This window comes from Acomys minous, assembly GCF_964271855.1.
Source record: "Acomys minous genome assembly, chromosome: 12".
Lineage (NCBI taxonomy): Eukaryota > Metazoa > Chordata > Mammalia > Rodentia > Muridae > Acomys > Acomys minous.
The window spans coordinates 71175888-71198764 of NC_140493.1; the positions used below are offsets into that span (position 1 = coordinate 71175888).

Here is a 22877-nt window from a genome sequence, read left to right on the forward strand (position 1 = left end):
CTCAGGAAAGCAAGGCTCAGATTGGCCGTCTTGCCCAGCAAGATACCCGCTCACAGGCTCCGCCTGCGCACTCGCGTGCGTCGGCTGTCTCGCTCGCGATTGGCAGTGGTCGCTCGCTGGGGTCCCGCCCCTTCACGCTGGGGCTTCCAATTGGAGGAAACTCACGAAGACCCGCCCCTCGGCGACCTGGGCAGCCGGAAGGGAGCATGGCGGCCGCGGGGGCCGCGGCTACGGACCTAGGTGGGTTGGGTTTCGGGTGGAGGGCGCGGTGGGAAGGTCTCGCGGGCGGAATGTGTGGGTGGCGGGGGTGGGGTGGGGCGCGAGGGAAGCCTGACAGGTCCCTGCAGCCTGGGGTCGGGGGCACGCCACGCGGGAGCGGCTCGCGCGGGGAATCCCTGCTGCCTGTGCTCCTCCGGGATCGCGGTGTGGCGGGCATCGCACCCTGGGTCCCGCGCCTTAGTCCGCCCTCTGTGCCCTCAGAGGTGATCCGGGGCAAGCGTGCCGCGCTGTTCTTCGCCGCGGTGGCCATCCTCCTGGGACTGCCGCTCTGGTGGAAGACCACGGAGACCTACCGTGCCCCGTTGCCTTACTCTGAGATCAGTGGGCTGAACGCCCTGCAGGTGAGACTTGGGTTGGGAGCACCCGGGCGGGTGTGTGTGTGTGGGGGGGGGGGACAGCCCGCTCAACAACGTGCAGACGCTGCTAAAGGCCCCATGTCCCCTTAACCCCCGCGCAGCTCCGGCTCATGGTGCCAGTCACAGTTGTGTTTACTCGGGACTCTGTGCCCCTGGACGACCAAGAGAAGCTACCCTTCACCGTTGTCCACGAGAGAGAGATCCCTCTGAAATGTGAGTTCCCTTGAGAAGGTGTTAGGGCTGTTTTTTTTTTCCATCTGAGCCAGACCCAAAACCCAGAGTTGGATTGCATAGGAGGAGCATGGGCGCCTCATAACTTACTTTAAAATGTTTTATTATTGAATTGATTTAGTGTATATGTGCGTATGTGAGCACACGCATGCATGCGTGGACGCGCTTGTGCTATGGAGCATCGTGTGGAGGTCAGAGGACCACTTATGGGGAGCCTTTACGCCTTACACTATTTGAGCCTTGGTCTTGATCCAACTTAGGCCATCAGGCTTGGTAACAAGTGCCTTTACTTATGGAGCAGCCATCTCCCTGTGCCCCGCCCCACCCAGTGTGTTTATTTAGGGAGGGGGCAGCTAGCCTTAAGTTTAGTGTCTGTCGTTTTGATGGTAATTTAATTCATAAGGTAAATTATGCTACCTTATCAGTAGCGATGGATTCCCATATAAAGGATGTTCCTGAAAGAAAACAGGAATTTGAAGTTACACTGGATGTGTGTGTATTCGGATCCTTGTCATTTTAACATCACACACTTTGTTGTTAGGTGCCAAGAACTTGAGAGTGAATAATAAATTGGTAAATTTTTAAAGTTGTTTATAGTTGTATTAGGGAGAGGAGACAGGCAAAGTACTGTAAGGCTGGAGGTTTGATTTAGTGGTAGAGTCACAGGAGAGCCCGGGTTCTGTCCTTATCTGCCACTGGCCTAGAACTTACTCTGTAGACTAGGCTGGCCTTAAACTCACAAAGATCTGCCCGCCTCTGCCTCCCAAGCGCTGAGATTAAAGGTGTGTGCACCACTACCTGGCTTTTTGTTTTTGCTTTTTGGTTGTCCCTCCCCCTCCCCCGAGACAGGGTTTCTCTGTGTAGCCTTGACTGTCCTGGATTTGCTTTGTAGACCAGGCTGGCCTCGAACTCACAGAGATCCACCTGCCTCTGCCTTCCAAGTGCTGGGATTAAAGGTGTGTGCCACTATTGGCTTTTTTTGGAGACAGGGTTTCTTTGAATAGCCTTGGCTATCCTGGAACTCTGTAGATCAGGCTGGCCTGTGGTAGCCCTGGCTACGGTGGCTGCCCTGGAGTTGCTATGTAGACTAGACATGCTCCACCATGTCTGGCAAGGATTCTGATCTTCACTGTATAATCTCATGTTCAGGTTTTTTACCCCCCATCAGCCAGTATTTTCTTTGATACTAGAGTCTGATCTTCGGTTCTAGAATTGAGATAATGATTTGAGAGTCACCAGGGACCTTTCATAATTCCTTTGCTTGTTTCTCAGCGACAGCTTCTGACAGAGGACTCGCCTTTCCCTGAGCTCCTTCAAACACGCTTCATTTTTAAGCAGCAGCCTCTGCTGTTTAGTACTGTCACTTCCTATTTTACTCTGTAATTTACTTTCCCCGTCTTTGTGGTGGGGTGTGGTGGTGCATTCCTTCAGAAGACAGGCAGGTGGGTCTCTGAGTTTCAGGCCAACATGGTCTACATTGCAGGCTAGCCAGCACTCGTAGCGAAGCCCTGTCTCAACATGAAATAAAATGAAGTGAGATGTTAACGACATCTGAATTATTTTAGTATTCCTTAAATGTCCAGGCTTCACTCAAATAGCCCTGCCCACATTTCCATACCAAATGCATTTATAGTAGTTAGTTATAACTATTTCTTCTGGCTCACTTTTCATTTATGTGTTTATGGAGACAGTATCTTGCTTTGTATCTCTAGCGGGCCTCAGACTTGTGTCCATTCCCCTGCCTCAGCCTCTTGAGTGTAGGGATTACAAGTCTGTGCTGCTGTGGCTGGCTTTAGCTCCTTGCTCATAGTGTTCAGAGGCCATCACCTGGTGCAGCGGTGGGCTCTTGGGTCATTTGCTGTGTGGTCATCTTGCTGGACTGTTCCTAGCTCTAGCAGTTTTTCAGTTGGTTGGTCCTCTTTAAAAAGGGGGGGCACAAAAATGGGGGCACTGGAGAGATGGCTTAGGCCTTAAGAGCACTGACTGCTTTTCCAGAGGACCCGGGTTCAAGCCCCAACACCCACATGGCAGTTCATAACTGTCTGTAAGATCTGATATCCTTGTACAGACATACATGCAAGCAAAACACCAATGCATATAAAATAAGAATAAATACAAAGAAATTTGTTTTCACTTTTTTTTTTTTTTGAGATAGAGTCTCTCTGTGTAGCCTTGCCTGTCCTAGACTCACTTTGTAAACTAAGCTGGCTTCAAACTCACAGTGATCCGTCTGCCTCTGCCTCCCAAGTGCTGAGATTAAAGGTGCGCGCACCATCTGGGGCTGGAGAGATGGCTCAGAGGTTAAGGGCACTGACTGCTCTTCCAGAGGTCTTGAGTTCAATTCCCAGCAACCACATGGTGCCTCACAACCATCCATAATGTGATCTGGTGCCCTCCTCTGGCCTACAGGTGTACATGCAGGCAGAGCACTGTATACATAATTTAAAAAAAAAAAAGGCGTGCACCATTACACCCAGGCTTAATTTTTATTTTATGTGTATGTATGAGTGTTTGCCTGACTGTACGTCTGTGTACCGTGTGTGTGGAGGCCAGAAGAGGGAAGCAGATCCTCTGGGACTGGAGTAAATGCTATGTGGGTGCTGGGGACCGAATCGCGAGCCCCTGTTCTTGTGTGTGTGTGTGTGCGCGCGCGCGCGTGCGTGTGTAATAATTATAGCATGTCAAAAATAGTTATTTTGTTTCTCTCCTCCCTCCCTCCCCTCTCCTTCTCTCTTTCTCTCTCTGTGTGTGTGTAAGCATGGATGTGATATCGTGTTCATACAAATATGAAAACCTAAGGCCAATGTTAGGTATCTTCCTTTATTGCTTTCCACCTTAGGTTTTCTTTTTTTTTTCCTTCCTGAGACAGAGTCCCTCTGTGTAGCCCTGGCTGTTCTGGACTCACTTTGTAGACCAGGCTGACCTCCAACTCACAGAGATCCACCTGCCTCTGCCTCCTGAGTGCTGGGATTAAAGGCGTGCGCCACCACGCCCTGCTCTTTGACTAGTTACTGGCGCAGCAGTTGGAATGACCATATCATCTTTTCTCCTCTCTCCAATTAACATGAGGCACTCTGAAATAAACTCCCCTGGTTTGAGGATTTCTGGCTAGAGGACCAGTGAGCTCACAGGTAGAGGCAGGAGCTGGGGCAAAGGGTGAAGTAAATGTCATATGTCTTGGGTCATCTTTGCCGAAATGATTGGAGTGGCTGTCACTGCCTGGAACGTGCTCTTTCTCTGAAAAGCCATCCTACTGTCCTTAGTGCTGGAGGTGCTCAGCTGGGCAGGTCAGTTAGGTCTAATGCCATTCATGTGTTCTTCCTTCCAGACAAAATGAAAATCAAGTGCCGATTCCAGAAGGCCTACCGGAGAGCCTTGGACCATGAGGAGCAGGCACTGTCGCTGGGCAGTGTGCATGGTATGACAGTTTTGATGAGGTGCCCTCTTTTCCTTCTGGTCTCCTGTGCTGGCTAGTTTTATGTCAACTTGACTCAAGCTAGACCATTGTGGGCGGTGCCATCCCTGGGCTGGTGGTCCTGGGTTTCTATAAGGAAGCAGGTTGAGCAAGCCATGAGGAGCAAGGAGTAAGCAGCACCCCTCCATGGCCTCTGCATCAGCTCCTTCCTCCAGGTTCCTGCCGGGTTCAGTTCCTGCCGACTTCCCTCAGTGATGACCCTGGAGGCGGAAGCTGAAATAACCCTGCCCCTCTCCCCGCCCCCCTCCCCACCCCCACCCCCAAGCTGCTTTCTTTCATCACAGCAGCAGTGACCTGACAAGGATGTGTCCTAAGTGTGGTTCCCATGCTGTGTCTTAACCTCAAATGCGTGTCTGAGAACGCTGGGGTTCAGCTACGTCCTCCTACGGTCAGAGAGGTGGACTGGCCTGCTCACGCCTGGCTACGCATTTGCTGAGTGGGAGTGGAGGCTTGCCTCAAGCACCCCGGGGACCTGGGAAAGCTGGAATAATGTTGCTTGTGGTGTATCACTACTGTGTCCCCAGAGGCAGAAGCCATGTTAGCTGAGCCGGAGAAGCAAGCGGAGGGCTCCCTGACTGTGTACGTGATCTCAGACCACTCCTCCCTTCTTCCCCAGGTAGGGTGCGCAGAGCCGCTGGTGACCTGCCTTTTCCTGTCGGCTCATCTTCTCCCAGGCCACCTTCTTGCCTGTAACTCCCACGTGCTACAGAAAATTCCACATTTTACCCCAAGCCTACCAGTGGGCTTTATTCACTTATAATGGATTTGGGTCTTTCTAAACCCAAGACTAGTGTGTGATTAAAGTGCTAGTGATTACTTGGGTTTTTTTTTTTCTTTCTTTTCTTTTCTTTTTCTTTTTCTTTTTTTTTTTTGGTTTTTTGAGACAGAGTTTCTCTGTGTAGCGTTGGCCATCCTGGACTCACTTTGTAGACCAGGCTGGCCTCGAACTCACAGCAATCCACCTGCCTCTGTCTCCTGAGCTCTGGGATTAAAGGTGTGCGCATAAAACAAAACAACTAATGAAAAAGGAGCTAGAGGACTCACGGTGAAGAGCACCTGCTGTTTTTGCAGAGGACCTAGGTTCAGTTCCCAGCACCCACGTGGTGGTCTCTGACTCCAGCTCCAGGGCATCCAATGCCCTTCCTCTTCAGGCCTCCATGAGCACCAGGCACCCAGACGGTGCGCGTCCACGTATGTATGGGCACACTCATACATACAAAATAAAAAGAAATGAGCCTTTGTTTCCTAAATTTCATTTTTACGATTTGCCCTTGTGTGTGTGTGTGTGTGTGTGTGTGTGTGTGTGTGTGTGCGCGCGCGTGCAGGTGAAGGTGTCAGATCCCTGGAGCTGGGGTTACTGATGAATGGTGGTGAGCGCCATGTGGGTGCTGGGAATGGAGCCTGGGCCCCCTGGACGCGCAGCCAGTGCTCCTAACCTTTGAATACATCTCCAGCCCAAACTCTATCTTAAAAAACACAGCAGACCTAACAAACAGAAAGAGAGAAAGGGAGAGAAGAAAAACACGACTGGGTAGCAGTGGCGTGCGCCTTTAATCCCTGCACCAAGGATGTTGAGGCAGGTGGATCTCTGTAAATTAAAGGCCAGCCTGATCTACAGAGCAAGTTCCAGGGCAGCCAGGACTACACAGAAGCCATGTCTCAAAAAATAAAAATAAAAATAAAACTGAAAAAACAGCTCAGTGTTGAGTGTGGTGGTGCACCCCTCTAATCCCAGCACTTGGGAAGCAAAGGCAGGTGGATCGCTGTGAGTTTGAGGGCCAGCCTGGTCTACAAAGTGAGTCCAGGACAGCCAAGGCTAATAATACAGAGAGAGCCTGTCTTGAAAAACCAAAAAAGAGAAAACAGCTCACCGTGAGTGTAGAGAGTGGTGCAACCTTTTGGCTGGTGGCAATAGGCCAAACTCTTTAAAACAGGAACCATTGGGTATAATTATGTATGCTTGCAATCCCAGCTTTGAAAAGCTGAGGCAGGAGAGTCTCAAATTGCAGGCCAGCCTGGGTTATGTAAGGAGGCTTTCTGGAAGGACGGAAGGAAGGAAGGAGACAGTGTTCTTCACTGATCATGGCGCCCCATCCCTCTTCCCTGCACAGGACATGATGAGCTACATTGGGCCTGAGAGGACCGCAGTTGTACGAGGCATAATGCACCGGGAAGCCTTCAACATCATTGGCCGACGCATAATCCAAGTAGCCCAGGCCATGTCTTTGACAGAGGATGTGCTTGCTGCTGCTCTGGCTGACCACCTCCCAGAGGACAAGTGGAGCTCTGATAAGAGGCGGCCTCTCAAGTCCAGCTTAGGTAGAGCTTTGGGCTTTGTTACGGGAAGGGAGAAGAAACGAGTCAGGTGGGATCCATGAAAACTGCTTATCCTTTCTTTTATCTCCATTTTTAAACAATGTCTTAGATTTCTTTATTTTATGCGTATGAGTGTGTTGTGTGTGTTGTCTGCATGCATGGATGTGTACAGTGTGCGTGCTTGGAGGTCAAGAGAGGGTGTCAGTTAAAATGGTTGTGAGCCACCACGTGGCTGCTGGGAATTGAACCTGAGTCCTCTGCCAGAGCAACACGCACTTTAAAGTTCTGAACCATCTCTCCTTCCTCTCTTTCTTTCTTTTTTTTGTTTTTGTTTTTTGAGACAATTTCTTTGTGTAACTTTGGCTGTCCTGGAACTTGCTCTGTCGACAGGCTGGGCTCAAACTTAGAGATCTGCCTGCCTCTGCCTCCAAGTGCTGAGATTGAAGGTGTGTACCACCACCACCAGTTTTTTGTTTGTTTGTTTTGTTTTGTTTTGAGACAGCTCTGTAGACTAGGGTGTCCTTGAGCTCACAGATCCTCCTGCCTCTGGAATGCTCCATTTTTTTCTTTCTTTTTATTTTTTTTATTTTTTTGTTGAGGTAGGGTTTCTCTGTAACCCTGGCTGTCCCAGAACTCACTCTGTAGATTAGGCTGGCCTGGAACTCATTCCTGGGGTCGATGATACCACCACAGTCTAGCTCCATTTTTTTCTCTTTCTTTTTCTTTTTCTTTTTTTTCTGAGACAGGGTTTCTCTGTGTAGCCTTGGCTGTCCTGGACTCACTTTGTAGAATAGGCTGTCCTCGAACTCACAGCGATCCACCTGCCTCTGCCGCCTGAGTACTGGGATTAAAGGCGTGCGCCACCATGCCTGGCTTCTGTAGCTTTCTTACTATCTTCTCTTCAGTTCCTCATGCCATCCCACCATACCCAGATGAGGTGAGGGTTAGGCTGCCTCTTTTTCCTTGATGTACCTTTATAGCCCACCACTCCTCTTTCTATAGGCTATGAGATCACTTTCAGCTTACTCAACCCAGACCCCAAGTCCCATGATGTCCAGTGGGACATCGAGGGGGCTGTCCAGCGATATGTGCAGCCTTTCCTGAATGGCCTCAGTGCTGCTGGCAATTTCTCCGTGGACTCTCAGGTAAGGCTGGGAGTGAGTTAGAGTCTTTTTCAACGTCTATGCATATTTAATGCTTACATGGGCGTCTGTGCTTCCATCTCTTAGTGTGTGATGATTTGCTTGCATAGTTATGTGCAGGGCTGTGTCACATGAGCGGATGTAGGTGTGTAGCTTGTGGGGAGCACTGTGTGCGCCTGTTTATTTCCATCAGTCCATTGACCCCTTGAGGGCAGGTTCCGGGGTCCTTTCCTTGGTGCTCAGCTCAGAGATTCCCGTCAGAAGCCTTAACAAAGCCCTTCCCTAGGATTGCCTCTAGACTTGTCGGCAGTCGCACGGAGATGTTAAAGCCATCAGCCACCCTTAAGGAATTTATTATTTATTTTTAAATATATTTTATTAATTTATTCATATTACATCTAAATTGTTATCCCATCCCTTGTATCCTCCTATTCCTCCCTCCCTCCCATTTTCCCCTTACTCCCCTCCCCTATGACCGTGACTGAGGGGGACCTCCTCCCCCGTATATGCTCATAGGGTATCAAGTCTCTTCTTGGTAGCAGAATTTATTTATTTTTTAAAAAATCTTTCTGAAATATGTGAACATAGTAACAGTAACACCATAGAGAATGCTGCTCGCTTTCTGTATCACATCCTGTCCTTGAAGGGAAAATGTAGGAGACTGTTCATCCGGTCCTGCTAGTGGGAGGGTTGTCTCTGATTAGCGGGCTTGATTGGGTCTTAGGGACACTGAGTTATGCTTTCTCTTTGTTTCCCTGTTGGCTGTTTGGAAACCTGGTAAAACAATGTGGTTTTCTAATTGTGTATTCAGTGCATTAACCTTACCTTGGTTTTGTTATTTCCTTTCATACATGTACTTTGTCTTACATGTTTTGTCTTGTCTTGAGTGTGTCTGTACATGGTACCTCCACTCTTCTTAGAGAACCTAGTCACAGAGTGCATGTATGAAACAGCCTGTTCCCCCTGCTCCCCAGATCCTTTACTACGCCGTGTTGGGAGTGAACCCCCGCTTTAACCCAGACTCATCCAGCTACTACTTAGCCATGCACAGCCTCCCCCATGTCATCAACCCAGTGGAGTCCCGGCTGGGTGAGTTCCTGCGGAGGCCTTCTGCTAGGCCAGGGAGGAGCACTGCAGGCTTGGTGGAGGTGGGGGTGGCCTGTGTGTGTCTGTGTTTTTTGTTTTTGTTTTGAGACAGTGTTTCTCTGCGTAGCCTGGCTGTCCTGGAACTCACCCTATAGACCAGGCTGGCCTCGAACTCACAGAGAGGCCTCCCAGAGTGCTGGGATCACAGGCCTGTGCCACCACACCCAGCTTGATTTGTTTATTTTTCTTTCATGTGCACTGATGTTTTGCCTGCATGTATATCTGTGTGAGGGTGTCAGATCCCCTGAAACTGGAGTTACAGATAGTTGTGAGCTGTCATGAGGGTGCTGAGAATTGAACCCAGGTCCTCTGGAAGAGCAGCCAGTGCTCTTAACCACTGAGCCATCTCTCCAGCCCCTCCATTTATTTATTTAGTGGGTGCTGGGGAGAGTGCTGTGATATACATGTGGAGGTCAGTGCATCTCTTGTGAGAGTCCGTCTTCTCTTCCCTTTATGTAGGTCCTGGGGATCAGACAGTTCGTCAGCTTGGTAGCAAGCACCTTGACTCACTGAGCTATCTGACCAGCCCAAAGGCCAAACCTGAATGGACAGTTGTGCTCTTTGAATTAGGGGAACCTTGAAGCTAGGATTATAACCTTTCATCTGGCGGGAAGCAGCCAGGGGGAGTGTGGCCGAGAGCTGTAATACAGGCAGACAGAGTTGGATGCATGGCTAAGTGTGGACCAAGGATTGAGAGAGGAGTGGCACGTGCGTCCTCTGCAAATTCCTCCTTCCTTCATGACTTCCTTCATCCCTCCAGCCTTAGCGTCAAGATGCTCTGTGGCAGTGTGAGGACAGAGACAGAAAGGCTGTTCCGGCAGTGGGAACAAACGGAGGGAGAGCATGGACACTGAGGGGGTGGGTGACACAGACGAGGCTGGGAAGGCAGGGGAGGCAGGGAAGGCAGGGGAGGCAGGCACAGACCTGTAAGGACCATGGTAAGAGCCTGAGCCTCAGCCTGGGGTGCGGGGCTTTGAAGGCTGATGGGGGTCAGGGTTGTGCTGACAGCCAGTCACAGAGCTGAAGGAAGGTCCTCTGCTCAGGGTCCGAGCGAGCTGCCAGGCAGTGGAGGGTGGGCTCTGCAGCGGGAGGACACCAGGGACGTTTGGTGCTTTAGGATTCTGTCCCATCCATGTGGTGCATGTGGGAAGTTAGGGACGGGTAGAGAGTGTCCTAGTGAGTGTTGTTTGGGGGAACTGAGTCCTGCCAGCCAGGGAGAGGCTGAGCCTGGAGCTACGATCTAGGAGGCCCATGTTTTGGTGTTCTAACTCTCTGTTTGTACCACAGGGTCCAGCGCTGCCTCCCTGTACCCTGTGCTCCACTTTCTCCTCTACGTGCCCGAGCTCGCCCACTCCCCACTGTACATTCAGGACAAGGATGGGGCTCCAGTGGCCACTAATGCCTTCCACAGTCCCCGCTGGGGTGGCATCATGGTAATGCTCCACCTGTGCAGGCTGCAGAGTCCACATTTATTTCCAGGAAACTCCTTTCAGCTTGTCTCTGTGGCCCCTGTGGGGAGGTGACAGGGCTGTGCTCGTGTCCCTCTGCCAGCCCCACTGTTTCTCCCTTTTGTCCATGCTTTTGTACGGTGACTCTTTGAACTCAGCTGTTTGTACTGGAGACTAGTCTCTGGCCATCCTAGCTCTTTGCTTCCCTGGAGGAGTCTTGCAGTGGCGGGATCCTCCTTTCTTCTCTCCTCTGGTCCATGGGTAGGAAGTCTAAAACAGGATAACTGTTTTGAATTTCATACGACTTTTGAGGGGGCAATTAGAGTAATGTACATAAAGCTTCTTTAGTACTTCAAAAAAAAAAAGTTTGCTACGCCCTGGGGTTTATATCACAAGCCACATCCTCCTTTTCTTTCCTGGCCTCTGGATACTAGGCAGAGATGCGCAGTTCGGTGTGGTGCTGAGGTAGCCTCATCCCCCATTTTCAGGTATACAACGTTGATCCCAAGATCTATAACGCGTCAGAGCTGCCAGTGAGAGTTGAGGTGGACATGGCGCAGGTGATGGAGGTGTTCCTGGCTCAGCTGAGGTAAGGTCCCTCCCTCTCGATCCTCTTGGGGCTGTGGCTGCCGTGGCCACAGTCTGGGTATAGACAGGGTGGCAGGGAGAATGCACTCTCGCCTGGTGGGGTGCTGTGGCTGTGCCCAGAGCCCCGGCGAGACCAAGAAACACGTCCAAGTGGTCCTCTCAGAAGGAGGATGGGCAGCTGCAGACCTTGTCTTCAGAGGAATCAGAGCGAGCATCCCAGCTGTGCACACGGTGGCCTCAAACTCACAGATTCCCCTGACGCTGCCTCCAAATGCTACAAGTAAAACCATGTGCCTCCTCATCTGGCCTTTTTTTTTTTCATTTTTTCATTTTTTTTTTTAACTTTACATGTATGATTTGCCTGCATGTATGCCTGTGTCCACAGAGGCCAGAAGAGGGCATAGGGTCTCCTGGAACTAGAGTGTTACAGAGAGTTGTAAGCCATCAAGTGGATGCTGGGAATCAGACCCGGGTCTCTGGCTGAGCCATCCTTCCAGCTGCTGCTGCTGCTGTTTCTTCTCTTCTCTTCTCTCCTTCCTTCCTTTGTTTTTAAGAAAACAGCTATTAATCCCAGCACTTGGGAGGCAGAGGCAGGTGGATCGCTGTGAGTTCGAGGCCAGCCTGGTCTACAAAGTGAGTCCAGGACAACCAGGGATACACAGAGAAACCCTGTCTCGAAAAACCAAAAAGAAAAAAAAAAAAGAAAGAAAGAAAAAGAAAACAGCTATTTACTTTGTGCTAACTCATGAATTGAGAGTAGTAACCTCATGCTCTATACTGAAGATGCTAAGGAGGCGCCTGGGCTAATTAGGGAGTGTTTTCTGATAATTAGCAGTACCTGGGTGTATACGTGCCTCGTCAAAGGTGGGCCTATCGTCCATGTCGCATGGAATCCATTTGCTCAAAGGAAGAGTGAAGACAGGGCGCTATCGGAAACACTTTAGTCACAGCACCTTTTTCAGAGAAGATCTTGGAACGGCAGTGTGGAAATGAGAAATCCGTGGTTGAGGCGGCGTTTGGGGAGCTGGGTTGTTTATTATTGTTCCTTATCTGTCCCCCCTCCCCCATGGTTCTCAGTAAAACTGAAAGTGACTGGGTTGGGGCAGAGACTGTGGGAATCTTAGCATTGGCATGCCTGTTCCCAGCAGTGTTGGTCTCCCTGTGCCATTTCTGCAGGCTGCTCTTCGGGATTGCTCAGCCCCAGGTGCCTCCAAAGTGCTTGCTTTCAGGACCAAAGAGTGAAGGATTCATGGCCTGGGAACTGGACCGACTGCTCTGGGCTCGCTCAGTGGAGAACCTGGCCACGGCCACCACTACCCTCACCTCCCTGGCCCAGCTTCTGGGCAAGATCAGCAACATTGTCATCAAGGATGATGTGGCTTCTGAGGTAAATGGGTCAGGAAGGGATGGGCCAGGGTGCCTGTGAGCATGACATCGTTAAATAAACACCTCAGGCGTCCCTGGAAGCCATGCCAGCTCCCAGTGGGAGTCTAGGTGAATGAAAGTTTAAGCTGACCCTCAGAAAATAAACACAGCCCTTTTTAATTTTTTTTTTTTTTTTTTTTTTTTTTTTTTTTTTTTTTACTAACTTCCACATGGCTTGGCGTGGGCTCCAGGAAACTTCCCTGGAGAAAGAGGATACTGAAAGGCCAGCACCCTTTCTCTGCCCCATGCCTAGGACATATTGGTAACCCCCATCCCTTTACCTCCCTAGGTATATAGGGCTGTGGCTGCAGTCCAGAAGGCCACAGAGGAGTTAGCCCTTGGGCACCTGTCATCTGCCTTTGCGGCCAGCCAGGAAGCTGTGACATCCTCCGAGCGTGCCTTTTTTGACCCCTCCCTCCTCCACCTCTTGTATTTCCCTGATGACCAGAAGTTTGCTATCTACATCCCACTCTTTCTGCCTATGGCTGTGCCCATCCTCCTGTCTCTGGTCAAGATCTTTCTGGAAACTCACAAGTCCTGGAAAAAGCCTGAGAAAACAGACTAAGCCGGGCATCATGTCAGAGGAAGCCTTCCTGTCTGGCCAAGCTGGGAGATGTGAGAGGCCAGGGCGAGGTCTGCTGGCAGTGGCTTGTCTTCACTCTCCTCTGTTGGCTCTCCAGCAGCCAAGGGATAGCACTCCACGATGGACTCGCCTTCCCTTCTTCCCTTCCTAGTGCACTGGCTCTGGACCTCCACGCCTAGGAGCCTCAGAAGGCACTCACTGGATCTCCATATCTGGCTTGAACCTGACAGCCTTTGCCTGCCTACCCCTGGCCAGGGCAACCTTGTCCTTCCTGCCTGTCAGCACAGACACTAGGCAGAGAGGGAGGGAGACCGTAGGGTTGAATGGTCGCCCCCTCCTCTCTACTTCTGAGACCCTCTCCCTCCTTCCTCAGCTTCCTCGCTGGTGTCACCCACTGGGGACAGCCTGGTCTCAGAGGCAGCAGCTTAGGACCTGCCTCTGCCTTGTGGCTAAGGTTCCCCTCTGCCCTTTCAGAGAGGCGGTGTGGTACACAGGGAAACTTTTTTTTTTTTCCAAGACAGGGTTTCTCTGTGTAGCCTTGACTGTCATGGACTCACTTTGTAGACCAGGCTGGCTTTGAACTCACAGTGATCCACCTGCCTCTGCCTCCCAAGTGATTAAAGGCGTGCGCCACCTTTGGCTACAGAGGGAAACATTTATGACCTGGAATCTAACAGGCTTGAATCAGACCTTCACACTGGAGAGCTTTAGCTAAGCCGCTGTGCTCACTGAGCCTCAGGATTTCATCTGTGGGATGGCACTGGTGACATCACTCTCAGAAGGGGGTTGGGTTAAATGTGATAAGCATCTAAGAGTGTTCTGTGTATTGGGCTCTTTAAAAATACAACAGGCTCTTAATAAACATTGGTTGAATGTGAGTTGATACAACATACGAGCATAACTTTTGTTCATGTGTGAGAAGCAGACTGGTCTGCCCTGAGCTCACAGGCCGTCCATGTCCTACCTGGCTGTGTCCTTCCTACCTCAGTCTGGCGAGCCTGAAGCTGGCTGGACACCTGGGCTGTGGTGTCTCTGTGCTGTGATACCTGCCTCTGCCTTTTAGCAGGAGTTCTAGGGGGCAGTGGCTTGGGCCAGCAACAGCCCTGGCATACTGACTGATCTGTTCAACAAAGGAAAATACTGGGTCCTGGCTTCCAGGAGCACTGGGTTAGTGCTGGGATGTTACAGAGAATAGTGTCTCTGTTTTCATAGAGCTGGCCTTTGAGGAGGAAAGGTCAGGGAACAAACACAAATCATTTCACTTAATGTATTACGAAAAAAACCAGGCTGGTTAGCTGGAAATTGAGAGGAAGTGCTTTAGAACTTAGCGAGTGTGGGGAGGTTGGTTGAGACTTGAGCTGGAATCAGGACAAAGCTATCAAGGAAAGACCTTGAGGCTGGAACCCAGAGAGAAAGGGGAGAGGTATTCAGTATCTACATTATCAAAAAGGACCGTGAACCTCAGGGGGACCGCCCCCCCAAGGATCCTGGCTCCACAGCTGGAAATGCCAGACGGTGGGCGGGGCATGTGTGGCCCACCCCCTGTGGGCGTGGCGAAGGCGGGACGGCACCTGGGGCCCGGCCGGGGGTGGGGCGGCGGACGCTCCCCCTTCCCCCTGGCTCCAGCCGGCGCAGGCAGCAGTGGCGGTGGCAGCAGGCGAGGATCTGCGGCCCTGCGAGGCCATGAAGGTGAAGAAGGGCGCCAGCGGGACCGGGCCGGGGGCGGAGCCCGTTCCAGGGGCCTCCAACCGGAGTGTGGAGCCCACGCGGGAGCCTGGAGCGGAAACCGAGTCTGGGTCCGAGTCGGAGCCGGAGCCAGGCCCGGGGCCCAGGCTGGGGCCGCTGCAGGGCAAGCAACCCATCGGGCCGGACGACGTGCTGGGGCTGCAGCGGATCACTGGTGGTGAGCACCGGCGAGGGAGCGCCACCCTTGGGCTGGAGGGAGAGCGCGGGAGGGGGCCCACGAGGCTCAGAGTCCAGCCCCCGCCCCACCCCTCCCCCATGCAGCGCCCCTCCTCTGTGTCCCCTTACTCTCTCCCTCTGCCTCCAAGCCTGAGATCTTTATGTTCTTTCTCTTGATCTTTTGGTGCGCTCCTCCTCTCCTCGTAGTGGCTTATTTTCACCCCACTCCTTCCATTTCAAAGGGCCCACCCCTTTTCCCATAGTGGAGATTGGGGCAGCAGCTCCATCTGTAACCCTTTCCCCCTATGGAGGCTTGGGACCCCTTTGAGGCTGGTCACCCAGAGGAGTGTACCTCATTGAAATCTGTCTTCAGCAGCCACCCCAAGCTAGGTGGAGGCGAGGAAACCCCTCAGGCTCCCTGACCGTTATTGCCCTAACCCTGCTTCCCCAATGAGGGCTGGTGCTGTATATACTCTCCCCAGGAACATTAGTGATCAGGTCTTTTGGCTGTAGGCCGTGTCATAGAAGCAAGTGCTTGCCCCTCGAGGCCGGTCTTGTTCTTTTTCCAGGGCTTTCTCATCAAGAGAAGCCTAGTCTCTCCTGGAGCCGAGTTTCTGAGTATGCTACCTGCATTAGACTTCCAGTTTTGCCCCATAATTGGCTATACGACCTTGGGATGTAATTTCATTTGCAGGAGCATTTTTTTTCCCATCTGTAAAATGGGAGCAATGTTACTTCCCTCAAGGTTATTGTGAAAATAAAGCCAGTCTTCTGATTCCGGGGCAGTGCTTGACATGCTGTGGTGCGTGCTATGTCAACAGGGCTCTTTTATCAGCTGTGTTGGAGGCTACATAGGGCTTGTTCAGAGTGACTGCCTGCAGGCAGATAAGGCAGGCGTCACCACAGACAGTGAACAAGGAATAGCGTCTTCTGGCAGGAGGTTTCCTGAGCCTGGAGGAATGGAAGGTATTTGGAGTGATGGTGGCACACGGCCTTGGATGGGTGGGTCATCAGCAACCTGCTCTGGCTCCCTTTGTGAGCCTGGATTCCCTCGCTGTGGGGTGGACACAGGTGCTAGCGTGGCTGTAAACCCTCAAGCTGCAGCAGGCCTCCCAGACAGCTGTGGAGGGGACCAGGATGGCAGGCCTGAGCTTGTGTGTCTGGGTCCCTGGGGGCCCTCCCTCCCCACCTCTTCCAGAGCTAGGCAGCAGCATTCTTGGCTAGACTTCCAGAGCGCTTGCTCCCTTGGCCAAGCAGGCATCAGTGGAGGGAGGGGCCTGGACCAGGCTGATGTTGAAGCCGGTGGGGCTGCATTTTGTAATAGCAGCCCTTATGGCTGGCCTTACAGCTTCACCTGCCTCGGTCCTGGATAACTGGAGGCTAATTTTGTAACTAAGGAAGCTTCCAGGCCAAGTCACATCTGGAGGGAATTCATATCCTGTAGAGGATGAGCAAAGGCTAGTGCCTCGTGAGAGTGTGATTTCCTGTTCAGGATTTGAAAACAGGGTCCCAGGCTTCTCCACCTTGCCTGCTGTCTTCTGACCCTAATCACATAGGTCTGAGGTTTGCTGTTCCTGGATTACCAGACCCAGAATCCAGCTTAGGGAGCTATTTGTGGCTATAAGGAAGAGAGCGGTTGGGTTCTGAGCTGGTCTGCTCGTTGCTGTGGCCTGACCTTGGGTCCCAGGCCTCGGGTTTTTTTTTTGGCAGAGTGGAGGAAGTAGCTGCAGAGCCCTGGGCACCCCTGGTTCTCACTCGCTGTAGGGACAGAGGGTCTGACAGATAGGGTTTGCAGGGTAAGAGACAGGTCTGTGTGAGAAGTCGTTCTTAGTGAGAGGAGAGGCTCCCAAGCTGGGCCTAGGGCAGGTGGGAAGAGAGGCTTTTCCTGGGAGCTGGGCCACTAGGATACTGCTTCCTGTTCTGTCCCCTTCTCCTTTGCTCTGCAGCATCTTCCTATAGCTTTGTCTTAGACTTTAGTGAGCTGTGGCGCACAGGGCAGGACTCAGGACCCTCTCTAAAACTTTACATCATTTCTGCCAGGCTCCAAGGTGTTCAAGAGCTGTCAGGAGGGCTTCCTGTAGGGGGCTACCCCAGGCTTAGGGAGGAGACAGGCCTAGGGAAGAGAGAATGGCTTTTTATTCACTTCCTTTTTTAACCACAGAAGAATACGAGGTCGCCCAGGGGCCTACAGGGTAACTTCCGGGGCCTCTGTGGGTCAGTGGGGAGGATGTGGTTGGCTGGAGGCTGACAGCACCCGAGCCTCCATAGAATTTTGCTGCTCCTTCCTATTTCTTGCTAGGGCCTCCCCTAGGATGTGTTGTAAGAACAGTAAGTTGCGCCGGGCATGGTGGCGCACGCCTTTAATCCCAACACTTAAGAGACAGAGACAGGTGGATATGAGTTCAAGGCCGGCCTGGTCTACAAAGTGATTCCAGGACAGCTAGGGATTCATGGATAAACCCTGTCTCGAAAAAACAAAACAATAACAACAACAAAAGAACAGTAAGTTGCATGAAGCAGAAAAACCAGGAGTTCAAGGCCAGCGTCTGCCACATAGTGAATTTGAGGTTAGTTTAGGCTACATGAAACCCTGACTTTAAAACAGCAATGATGAGCCGGGCGTGGTGGTGCACGTCTGTAATCCCAGCACTTGGGAGGCAGAGGCAGGCGGATCGCTGTGAGTTCGAGGCCAGCCTGGTCTACAAAGTGACTCCAGGACAGCCAAAGCTAACACAGAGAGACCTTGTCTCAAAAAAACAAAAACAAAAACAAAAACAAACAAACAAACAAAAAACCCCAGCAATGATGGTGCTGGAGAGATGGCTCAGAGGTTAAGAGTATTGGCTGCTCTTCCAAAGGTCCTGAGTTCAATTCCCAGCAACCACAGGAAGCTCATAGCCATCTACAATGAGTTCTGGTGCCCTCTTCTGGCATGCAGGCACACATGCAGGCAGAACACTATATGAATAATAAATAAATAAATCTAAAACAAACAAACAAAAAACAGCAATGACAAAAGAGTAGTAAGGGTGAGACCATGAAACCCCCCCCCCCAGGCAATGCCTGGCCTTCCTGGCTTCCTTCTGAGCCCAGGGCTTTCCTTGCTTCATCCATGCTGTGCCCGCTGCACCCACCACACCCTTTTCTGCCTTGGCCTGTGTTCTTCTCTCTAAGGACCAGAGAGTGCTTTATTCCTGAGGGTGGCTGCTGGCCAAGGCTGGAAAGATGACCTCTAAGGCTTCCCTGTGTTTGCTAAGACTTCCTCCCATTGGGAGATCGGCGGAGGATCTGTTCAGCAAAGTCCATCTTCTGCCCCAGTGGCCTAGGCTCTGAGCTTGAGTCAGCAGAGCTCCCGTAAGCTGCTTAAGGGAGCTGGCCTGGAATAAGCTGCTTACACGGGGAGGAGGGGCCAGGGGCAAGAGACCCGGGAAGGGCTACCAACCTGCCCCAATACAGTCCATGCCAGGGAAAGTCCCCTCGAGATCAGCCTTGCCTGATGCATCCGGTGTTATGCCACAGGGTGTGTGCGTGCTGGGGGTGGGGCACCCTCCATGGAAGCACTCTTTTTTTTTTTTAATATTTTATTAATTTATTCATATTACATCTCAGTGGTTATCCCATCCCTTGTATCCTCCCATTCTTCGCTCCCTCCCATTTTCCCCTCCCCTATGACTGTGACTGAGGGGGACTTCTTCCCCCTGTATATGCTCATAGGGCACAGAAGCACTCTTAAGTCCCCTCCCCCCCCAAGAGGCAGAGCTGCACACTCCCTTTGGAGTGAGGTCCTCCTCATGCTGGAAGCTTCCACTAGGCAGGAGGAGGTCTAGTTGTCCAAAGGATACATGCCAACTTGGCAGAGCAGACATTGAAATAAGGACCCCCAGCTGGAGGGCGGGAAGGTGAGGGATGGTGGTCTCTCCCTTGCCTGGTCCTGTGAGGCCACTAGGATGGGGCTGTTCATCGCTGACTAGGTCTCCATAGCAAAATTCTGTCCCTGCACGGTGTGGACGTCTCCCAGTTCTGTTTCTGGAGGGCAGTGGCCAGAGGATGAGAGCGAGCCATGGGGTCCCACAGAAGCAGAATTGGCAGTGGGTGTTTTGGGGAACCTCCTTGCTCAGCTTCCTGTCTCCCCTAGATTACCTGTGCTCCCCTGAGGAAAATATCTACAAGATTGACTTCGTCAGGTTCAAGATCCGGGACATGGACTCAGGGACTGTCCTCTTTGAAATCAAGAAACCCCCTGTCTCGGGTGAGTGGGCTAAATAGGCCATTGACAGGAAGAGGTGAGCAAGTGTGGTATAGTTGGCTGCCTGGGTTCCTTGAGCCACAGGAGGGTCAGGGCAGAGTCCAGGCTTGGACCCCAGCATACTCAGGTGTGTCTGTAGGCAGCCAGGCCTCTTCTTTTTCTGCCACTGTTTCTCAGGGTGGACATCACCCGAGAACAGGCCTGTTTAATACTGGTCATCCTGCCCTCTGCTGGCCGCTCTGGGAACTACAGTCCCAAAGGCCTCCCATAATCCTATGCACATCCTGTGCCGCTGAGAACCCCTGAGTGACTTGTTGACCTAGAACCTTCCAGGTACCACTGTTCAACAAAAGTGTACCAGAATCTTCTAGAGAGTTTGGGGGAAAAAATGTAAACAGAGGCCTCTGGAGGAGGGTGGAGGAGGCAAGGGCCCCAGCCTGAAGCCCACTGAGCCCAGCCGGGGTACATTGCAGAACGGTTGCCCATCAACTGGCGGGACCTGGACCCCAATGCAGGGCGCTTTGTTCGCTACCAGTTCACACCTGCCTTCCTCCGCCTAAGGCAGGTGGGAGCCACGTGAGTCACTGGGGTGGGGGTCGGGGTGGGCGCGGGAGCGCGAGGGTGGGAGCAGCCCTTCCAGAGCCTCAGTGGTGGTCTGCCCCGGAGCCCCAGTCCTTTGGCTGCATGGCTGGTTGGCCCGGAGGCTCCTCTCAGCCCTGTTGCTTCTCTTGACTCAGGGTGGAGTTCACGGTGGGCGACAAGCCGGTCAACAACTTCCGCATGATCGAGAGGCATTACTTTCGAAACCAGCTCCTCAAAAGCTTTGACTTCCACTTTGGCTTCTGCATTCCCAGCAGCAAAAATACCTGCGAGCACATATATGACTTCCCGCCTCTCTCAGAGGAACTGAGTGAGTAGGGGATGTGTCAAGCCTAAGCTCGGAGTTGGGGGGAGGGGTGGGGGACAGGGGTTGGGGAGGTGGGACCCGCGGGATACCCCTTTTGCCCATCCTGGGTCACTTCCCTACCTGGCACCGCCCCCTATGTCACCAGGAGGGAAACAGGCTCAGAGAGGCTGAGGCATTCCCTGTCCCTGCCTTCCCCCATCCCAGTCAGTCAGTCCTGAGGTTCCTGACCTTTGCCCTCACCCGGCCTCTCTTGCAGTCAGCGAGATGATCCGCCACCCGTATGAGACACAGTCTGACAGCTTCTACTTTGTGGATGACCGGCTGGTGATGCATAATAAAGCAGACTATTCCTACAGTGGGACACCCTGACACCTCCCCCCCCTCCCCCACTGCCCCTGCCTATGAGGCTCTGGCTTGGACCTTGTGCTGTGATTTCTCCAACATCATCTCCACTTGGGGATGGCTCCAGTGGCTCCGGACCGTGAGTCCGTGTTGTGAGGAAGGGGTGCCCCGCATTCCTAGGCAAGCATCTGAAGCTCGTGGGGGCCTCTGGGACACGTGGGAGGGACGACTGTAGAGGCTGTCCGCCCCCACATTCCGGAAGGCCTCCTGCAAGAAAAGGACTTCTGGGCACCTCGCTAGGTTCACTGGGCCCGAGTTTCAGAATAGCGTTCCCTTCTTGAGGCTGTGACTAGATCAGGTTAGGGATCCCTTCTGCTCCCTGCAGGCTATTTATAGTTGTCATATCATAGGCAAAAAACAAATCCACAGTGGGTACCCTGGTCCCAGCCCTGGCCTCCTCCATCAGAGGCCAAGACACTGCACAAGGTGTGAGAGAGACGGGTCCAGATTACAGCCTGTAGGTCCTGGACAAACTGTATATAGTTTTCAATAAACCTCCTTTTCTGTTCTTGGGTGCAGCGAGCCTGTGTGTCTATAGGGAAAGACAAGGGTGGGGTGGGGGTGGGGCTGGAGAGATAGCTCAGAGGTTAAGAACACTGGCTGTTCTTCCAAAGGTCCTGAGTTCAATTCCCAGCAACCACATGGTGGCTCACAACCATTTATAATGAGATCTGGTGCCCTCTTCTGGGCAGTGTGCTATATAAATAAGAAATAAATCTTTAAAAAAAAAAAAGTACATGAGCAAATCAACTAAAGGAGGCAAGATTTACTTTGGTTCAGAGGCCTCAATTCATGGCTACCACATGGCCGCATCACTGTGGGCCTGTGGTGAGGCATAGCATCACCCTAGAGAAGGCGTCCTGGGGCAGAACTGCTCTCCTGGTGGCAGAGGCAGAGAGCATAAGAGGAATGCGCCAAGAACAAGATACTTCCCGCAAAAGTCTCATCCGTCTCCTCTGTGTGGACCCTCATGAGCATCTCAGTATTACTGCTAGCTGGGGGGCTGAGCCTTTGGGGGAATGCTCATACACAACCATACGGAATAAAACCACCCGCTTCCCAGGGCCCTCTGGCCAGTGGATCTTCCTGTCCTTCCTACTATCAGGGTCTGGGAGGAGACGCTTTGGCGTAAAGGTAATGGCTTGGCAGAGCAGAGAGGGAGGTGGCTTTGTTTTCCACTTCCTCTGACCCACAGAAGCCACTCTTAAAATATGCTCTCAGCCCTCATCAGAGAAGGGCAGGACTTCTGCTAGGCCATCTTCCTGCCCTCAGCTGCCTGGCCACACCCCTAGCCTGGCCAGGCCTGTGCATAATACTTGTTAGCCCCTCTTCCAATGGCTGGAATTCAAGAACTGAACACAGAGGTTAATGTCCCGCCTTCGCGGGTCCTCTTTTTCACATACCTAATGCCAGCCTACTCTCCAGGCTGAGGGAGGCCCGGAATGCCAGGCTTCTGCTGGTTCTGTGGCGGTCTGGCTGAAGGACGGGATCTACACTGAACTTTGGGGATCCTATTTGTATGTGTATGTATGTTCATGTGTAGGTGGAGAATGCATGTCTGTAGAGGACACGGGTCAACACCGTGTGTCTTGCTTAGTCACTCCTCACCTGCCTCTCTACCTGAGTCCCACCACTCTCACTACACTAACAAGCATCTTCACGGACCAAGCTGTCGCCCCAGCCCAAAGTGGGATTTCTTAAATGAGCGGATACTGTTGTCTCTGGAACAAGATAGGCTGCTGGACATTCATTGGGAAAGAGAGTCATTCTTCATTCTTGGAGATTTCTCAGGGGAATTAGTGAAGGAGGCGGCTTTGGAGCATCCTGTAAAGTCAGCATGCCTCTGATAGGAAGAGATGCAGAGAGAGAGAGAGAGAGAGATGGGGGCAGGGCGGGGCGGGGCCAGGGGATGGAGCATTAGGACAGAGGAGGGACTCGGCTAAGCAAGGACTCCGAGGGGAGCTGAGTGAGCAGGAATGACCTGGACGTGTTATCCGTGGATGGAAGGCGGACTGAGGAGAAGACTGATGACCACAGCAGGGGCTTACTGAGTGCCTGGCCAGGGGCTTAACGCTTTATAAGTCTTACATATGGCTGCGGAAGGCTCTGCATGCATGTACTCCTGCAAGCCAGAAGAGGGCGCCATATCACATTACAGATGGTAATGAGCCACCATGTAGTTTCTGGGAATTGAACTCAGGACTTCTGGAAGAGCAGGCGGCGCTCTTAACCACTGAGCCATCTCTCCAGCCCTCTCTCCCCCCCCCCCCCCCCGCCCCTTCATGCCTATTTTACAGAAGCAGTAAGCCCAGTGTGGTTAGCTTACCCATCCAAAATTGCACAGATCTTCAAGTGTCAGTGCCAGGATTTAAATCCAGGCTGTCTGGCTCCGTGCAGTCCCCATCCAGGAGAGAAGGGACTGCGAGGCATT

At 52.2% G+C, this 22877-nt stretch overlaps 2 protein-coding genes across 2 annotated transcripts; both read left to right on the plus strand.

The window, feature by feature from the left end:
- Window positions 1–145: 145 nt before the first annotated feature.
- PIGS (phosphatidylinositol glycan anchor biosynthesis class S) lies at window positions 146–13877 on the plus strand. Its single transcript, XM_084750728.1, has 12 exons — window positions 146–240; window positions 481–620; window positions 737–848; window positions 4195–4284; window positions 4866–4957; window positions 6453–6660; window positions 7660–7802; window positions 8774–8888; window positions 10233–10378; window positions 10882–10982; window positions 12158–12368; window positions 12696–13877. Exons 1-12 carry the CDS (start codon window positions 207–209, stop codon window positions 12969–12971), a joined length of 1668 nt encoding a protein of 555 aa, XP_084606854.1. The 5' UTR covers window positions 146–206; the 3' UTR covers window positions 12972–13877.
- Window positions 13878–14571: 694 nt separating this feature from the next.
- UNC119 (unc-119 lipid binding chaperone) lies at window positions 14572–20954 on the plus strand. Its single transcript, XM_084749875.1, has 5 exons — window positions 14572–14892; window positions 19027–19140; window positions 19611–19713; window positions 19875–20047; window positions 20301–20954. Exons 1-5 carry the CDS (start codon window positions 14673–14675, stop codon window positions 20411–20413), a joined length of 723 nt encoding a protein of 240 aa, XP_084606001.1. The 5' UTR covers window positions 14572–14672; the 3' UTR covers window positions 20414–20954.
- The last annotated feature ends 1923 nt before the right edge of the window (window positions 20955–22877 follow it).